General features: G+C 53.3%; 1 protein-coding gene across 3 annotated transcripts in view; it reads left to right on the top strand.

Moving 5' to 3' along the window:
* BRAT1 (BRCA1 associated ATM activator 1) overlaps nt 1-5886 on the top strand; it is a 16942-nt gene that overhangs the window by 7798 nt on the left and 3258 nt on the right. For 2 of the 3 annotated variants that reach the window (XM_027768024.1, XM_014583945.2), the window contains exons 3-9: nt 792-946; nt 3048-3195; nt 3514-3886; nt 4188-4307; nt 5230-5321; nt 5606-5727; nt 5806-5881. In XM_027768024.1, the coding sequence (XP_027623825.1) occupies nt 792-946; nt 3048-3195; nt 3514-3886; nt 4188-4307; nt 5230-5321; nt 5606-5727; nt 5806-5881 (1086 nt within the window). The remainder of the gene's footprint in view (nt 1-791; nt 947-3047; nt 3196-3513; nt 3887-4187; nt 4308-5229; nt 5322-5605; nt 5728-5805; nt 5882-5886) is intronic. The other variant, XM_027768025.1, reaches the window with a different exon arrangement.

Below are 5886 nucleotides of genomic sequence, written 5' to 3'. Positions count from 1 at the left end.
TTTAAAAAGTTAAATGAAGAATAAATGCAAATATAAAAGCTGACTTTGCCCTGTATGTATGATGACTTCAGTGTGCAAGATACAGTTTTAATAACTGTAAAAACTACAAAGTTCCCCTAGCATTTGTTAGGCCATTCCTTGTAATTGATTTCAGCTATGTACATGGATGAGCTTAGACTGAAATGCTAGATATATGTATTGGCTTCAGTGTATGATCCCTCATTGTCAAGCTATGGAATTAAAATCCTGTATATAACTGGTAATCAGAAGGAGAAAAAAAAAAAAGATGTGGGCTTTCTCTTTTTTTTCTTTTTTTCTTTTTTTTTTGAGATGTTTTTGCTATAGGGTGTGCACGCTTGCCAGAAAGACAGAGAGACAGAAAGCAAGAAATCACCCCCCAGGGGGGATGGCCACGCCGCAATCCCTTCTCCTCCATTCTCCTCTCAGGATATTGGACACGCACACACACGTGCCTGGCGTGAGTTTAAGCCACCGTGTCCGGGACTCGAACCGTGGTCAACTACATGGGAGTCCAGTGACATAGCCACTACGCTAACTGCTGGTCCCAAAGTGTGGGCTTTCTATTCCATAGTTTTTGCCTCACTGAATTTAAGTTATGAGTCATTTGTTGTATTTGTTGCAAGTATTTTTTCCCCGGTTGGATCACTAAGTCTATTACCTTGAGAGACAGTGATCTGGGAGTTGCTGGAAGAGGAGCAAATGTCTTCTTGGGGAGACATGAGTGCTGTATCCCTGAGGACAGCCCTCCTGAGCTAGACCTATCCCCACAGAGTCCAGCCTCCTGCTGCTACAAGAGAACCCGTGTCTGGTAGAACTGTTGGCCCAGGTGCTGAAGCTCCAGGATGTGAGTTCCAGGGTCCTCTCCTTTGTACTCCGCCTTGCAGGGCTGTTTGCGGCCCAGGAACACTGCTTCCAGTATCTTCAGGTGAGCCTGGGTCCTCCCACCTGAATGTCCCACCGAGTGTTGGGGTGATTTCTCCTCCTGCAGATATGTAAAGCATTTTTAGCCACCATCATCCCTGAGTCTCAGAAACTTGCCTCACTCCTGGTCTTAACTAATACTTCAAGTATATTATTCCTAAATATAATCAGGAATGAGAGTGGGGCTATGGAGTGAATTTTTTGGAATAAGATGGAACTGGACTCTGAGCTCTGATCCACTGTAGGATTTTGTTCAAGTTCCTGAGCTTCAGTTTCTTCCTACAACGGAGATAAGAATTGTACCTATGTCATAGGGTTGTTGTGAGGATTAAGCGGGGCTGCAAATTATGTACCCTCAGGCACTCAGTCCAGTAAGAAATTAATAACTACTGAGAATTTCTACATAGCAACAAAGCATGACGCTTGGAGAGCTCCTTAGAGCCGTGTGTTAATGGCTTTGAGCACCCCACATGGGCACAGCTGAGGTTGTTAGGTGGCACTGTGTGAGCTTCCTTGGCCCATCTGCCAATCCAAAGTGATGCTTCTCTTGGCCCCTTATAGGCCCTCACCAAGTTGCATGAATGCACATATATATCTCTGGTCTCCTGTGTCAGGAGCCCTGGGAAGTGTGCTGTGTGGGAGTTGCTTAGAGGGAGAGCAGTAGTGGGGTAGGACATGTCGGTTAGGTTGTCATTCAGGGATTCCCCCCACCTCAGCAATTGCAGATTCTAGGAGCCCAGCCAAGCAGCATCTTGCTGTGAGCAGCCTTTTCAAGATGTTCCAGGTATTTTTGCTGGTATGAGATGTCCTATAGGGCCTGACTTTGTGCTTACTGCCCTTACTAAGAACATGCATCCATGCATACACTTGGCAATTTTAAGGAACTTCTGAATCTGTATAGTTTCTGGCTATCTTAAGAGCCCTGGCCAATAAACAGGTCCAAAGTGTTCCTCTCCATCTGCTAGATGAGGAAACAATGAAGGCTCAATACAAGAATCCCACAGAAGTTATGCAACTCACATGAGGCCCTAAGTGGTCTTAAATATTCCAATGGGCTTTGATACCACCTGGTTTTCTGAGAGTGAATGTTCAAGCACAAGTAAATAACTCTTCCTAGCCTCATTGATTTCCCAGGGACTTCTTTATCTCCTCTTTTCTCAAGTCTGGCTAGGGCTTTGACTATTACAAGACTCCTGATTACCCTACAGTCTCTGGCAGTTGGTCCCCTGTTGCAGGGACAGGGGACATCACCCATTGTAAGGGCAGAAGCTGCTCTCTTCCTCCCAGACCTGCAGCAGTGGGCTGGCCTCATTTCCTTTCCACCCACTCTCTGCACAGACTCCTGGTGGTCTGCAGTTGCTCCTCTTCACTGGCCTATCTGCAATGTGCATTTTCTGGAGAAGGGACATGCAGACAGGCCACTTGAGGCAGAGGGTGAGCCTTCACACTCCCCTGTGGCCATGAGGGCCAAGGGTGTAACTCCCCCCAGGGGAGTTGGCCACACGGCAGTCCCTTCTCCTCCATTCTTCTCTTGAGATCTTGGGCACACATGCACAGTGTGAGTTTTAAGCCATTGAGTTTGGGATTCAAACTATCGACTATGTGGGTATCCAGCGATGTAACCTTTATACCATCTGCTTGTCTTTTAAAGTCAGGATGGGGGACACCTGGAACAGGAGGGGGTGTGCTGGAAGACCTGGGATGCATACCCAGGAGCTCAGAAAGTTATAGAGGGTGGAATGTTGGAGCTTCTTGAGCCCAGAAAAGTCATGATCAGGAGAGGGCCTTTCAGGGTGGAGCTGGTGGTGCTGTCTTGCAAGCAAGATTTCTCCAATGGACTATAATGGGAATGATAGACCTTTATTTAAAATCTGCCCTTCCTTCTGGTCCCTCGAAGGCAGAGTTAGCAGCACCATGGCCCCAGGTTTCCAGTGCAGGGAGCCATGATATTGCCTCCTGGAAACAGCTGTTGGGGCTCTTTTCTCTGATTGGCAGCTGGTGTGAAAGCACCCCAGGAAAGTACCTTGAGCAACCCTGAAAACATCTCCAGTCTGCCCCCTTTCCCTGAAAACTGTCCAGTCTCCACTTCTTTCTTTGCTTTCCAGCAGGGGGAGTTGCTACTGGGGCTCTTTGGGGAGGCAGGACCCTTCGGCCAAGCAGCATGGACTGTCCCTACTGTGCGTAGTGGCTGGATCCAGGGCCTACACTCCCTGACACAGCACCCCAGCGCCCTGGACTTCCTAGAAGACTGTGGTGAGTGCCCCCCCCATCTCATCCACCTGCAGGACCTCAGTATGCCCCGGGCTGTGTTGCCCTCAGAGCTGCATCTACTGAGGCTGGCCTCAACTGGGTGCAGTGGCCATGCCATTGCAGGGCTGTGGTGATGGCAGCAGTGTTAGTGTCCTTTGACTTACAGCTCAGACTGAGGCACTGGGGAGGCTTGATGAGTCACTTAGAGGTTAGTTGCCAGGGGCTGATCTTTGATTAAAGTTGTTCTCTGCATCCTCCCACCCCCAACTCTATTCCACTTGACCCCTTTTTTCCTCCCCCCCCCTCTTGTCTTCTGCCCAGGTGCCATCGACAGGGTCTTCTCCCTGCAGGGAGATTCCAGCCTGTTTGTGGCCTCAGCAGCCAGTCAGCTCCTGGTGCACATCCTGGCGCTATCCATGCGAGGAGGAGCTGAGGGATACCCCCGCCACCAGAATGGCGACTGGCCTTTGTGTGCCCAGAAGATCATAAATCACGTGGAAGAATCCTTGTGCTCCTTAGCTACCTCGCAGGTCACTCAGGCCCTCAACGTCCTGACCACCACATTCGGGCGCTGCCATAGCTCCTGGACAGACGCTCTCTGGGTGCGGCTGCATCCCCTCGTGGCCCGTCTGCTTGAGAGAGAACCCATCCCCGCTGCACACTCTCTCGTGGATCTCCTCCTCAGCGTAGCCCGGTCAGGTTCCTGGATGAGCTGGGGGTGCCCAGGGCTGGGGAGGTTTTGTTCTTCAAGCAAAGGGTACTGTTACTCCTGGGCGTATGACATTGGCAGCCAGAGATGGAGACGGCCCTGCGAGAATGCTGCCTTGAGTGAAGGGACCCTAGGGTGGACTCCAAGCCCCCACCCCTGGGGAGGGCTCTGTGTGGGGTCATGTGCCTCCAGACAGGGGCTGTGCAGTCCTAGCCGGACACTGAGGGGGTTTTGAGGGGCTGGGAGGAATGGAGGAATGACTTTCTGTCTTCTGGTCCTCCTGCAGCTCTCCTGTTGTCTGTTCTGAAGAGGGCAGCCTGTGGGAGACAGCAGCCCGGACTCTGAACCGCCTGAGCCAGCCACAAGCAGGGCCCCTGATTCTAGGCCTTCTGAAGCTCCAGCAGTGGTATGGATGGGGCCCATTCGGTGCCAAGGAGGGGTGCTGGGATTAGGGCAGGCTGAGAGGTTGAGAGCATGGCCCCGTGGTCGGGTGTTAGGGAAGCCAGGTGGGACTCTCGATTCTGGAGAGCAGTCAGGGGCGACCACCCAGAGGCATGCCCAGCAATGCACAGGTTAGGGTGCCAAGGCACTGATGCAGACTGGCAGCTTCCATACTTTCTTAAGGGACAGAATGATTGTTTCATATCAAAGCTTTAAGGGGTTCTCAGATATGAAATAGATCCACAGCCCTGCTCTGCTGCATGGGGATGAGTTCGTACACAGGACCTGTTTTCTGGGCTGCCCTTGATGCTCTCTCTGGCAGCCTTTGTCAGATCCTGGACCTCCATTGTGTCCACACCACTGGGGTGGGGCCAGAGGCCACGAATCTGCAGAGCAGGGGTTCAGGGAGGTAGAAAGGAATACTACTAGCTCAGGCTAAAGGCAGAAGGGACCTCAAGGCTAGCTCTGAGCTACAGAGTCTTGGATTTTTGGGACAGAGTTCAAAGGGGAGGCAGGCATACTGGATGGCAGTGTAGCCTCCTAGCCCAGGCCCCTGCATAAGGCAGGGCCATCCTGCAGACTGTATGGAAGGATGCCAACTGAGCAGAGGATGAGGCCTACCTGGGGCGCCTGCTGGGGCGCTGGGATTCCCTGTACCTGTGGCCTTCTGGGTGGATATGGCCAGGCCTTCTCAGCGCCTCAGTCCCCTCCAGTGTCTATTCCTTGGTCAGGCCTGTCCTCTGTCCCATGGAGGCCCTTGGCTCTTCCTCAAGAGTTTATCCTGATTCCCAGTTCTGGTCAATTTGCCCTGGACTTGCTGGGGACATTAGTGCAGCCAACCTGTCCTGGGGCTGGGGAACGGCTCACCTTGTGTCTGATGTCCCCAGTCCACAGGCACTGAGGACCCGGGCCTTTGGGCTCCTCCTCCAGCCACTGGCGTGTGTCCTGAATGCCACCACTCAGGCCCCTGGACTCCCAGGTACGCTGATTGGAAAGGGTGGGAATGCAGAGGAGAGTGGCACGTGGGTCCCTGGGCAGGTCCCTGGGGTCAGCGTTGGGCTCCAGGGTACCCGGCTCACTGCCTCCTGTTCTGATCATACCTAGGCCGCTCACTAAGAGTGTAGGTGACCGGGGTGTGGGCCATCATCGCCGTTTGCCTACTGCTCTGACCTTGGGTCCTGGCCTCTGTCACTGGGCTGTGATTATGGGGTGTTAGTGACTGCTGTCGATGCCTGAGGGAGCCTCTCCTGGTTTTGCCTCCAGGCTTGCTGGATGGGCCTGTCGGGGGCGACTCCGCGGCAGTGGACACATTCCTGTCCTCCAAGGCAGCCTGCGTGGGCCTCCTGTGCCAGACCCTGGCGCACCTGGAGGAGCTGCAGCCACTGGTAGGTGTGGCCCAGCCTGCCTCGCCCAGATGGGCAGTGGGACCCCGGCCTCTCCTGACCCTTGCCTCCTTCCCTCAGCCCCAGCGCCTCTCACCCTGGCCCCAGGCACCCCTGCTTGGGGCTGTGGTGACAGTTCTGCAGCTCTGCAATGGTTCAGCA

The sequence above is a fragment of the Tupaia chinensis genome, unplaced genomic scaffold (genome assembly GCF_000334495.1).
Source record: "Tupaia chinensis unplaced genomic scaffold, TupChi_1.0 Scaffold145208_1, whole genome shotgun sequence".
NCBI lineage: Eukaryota > Metazoa > Chordata > Mammalia > Scandentia > Tupaiidae > Tupaia > Tupaia belangeri.
This window is presented reverse-complemented; position numbering and strand designations above follow the sequence as displayed.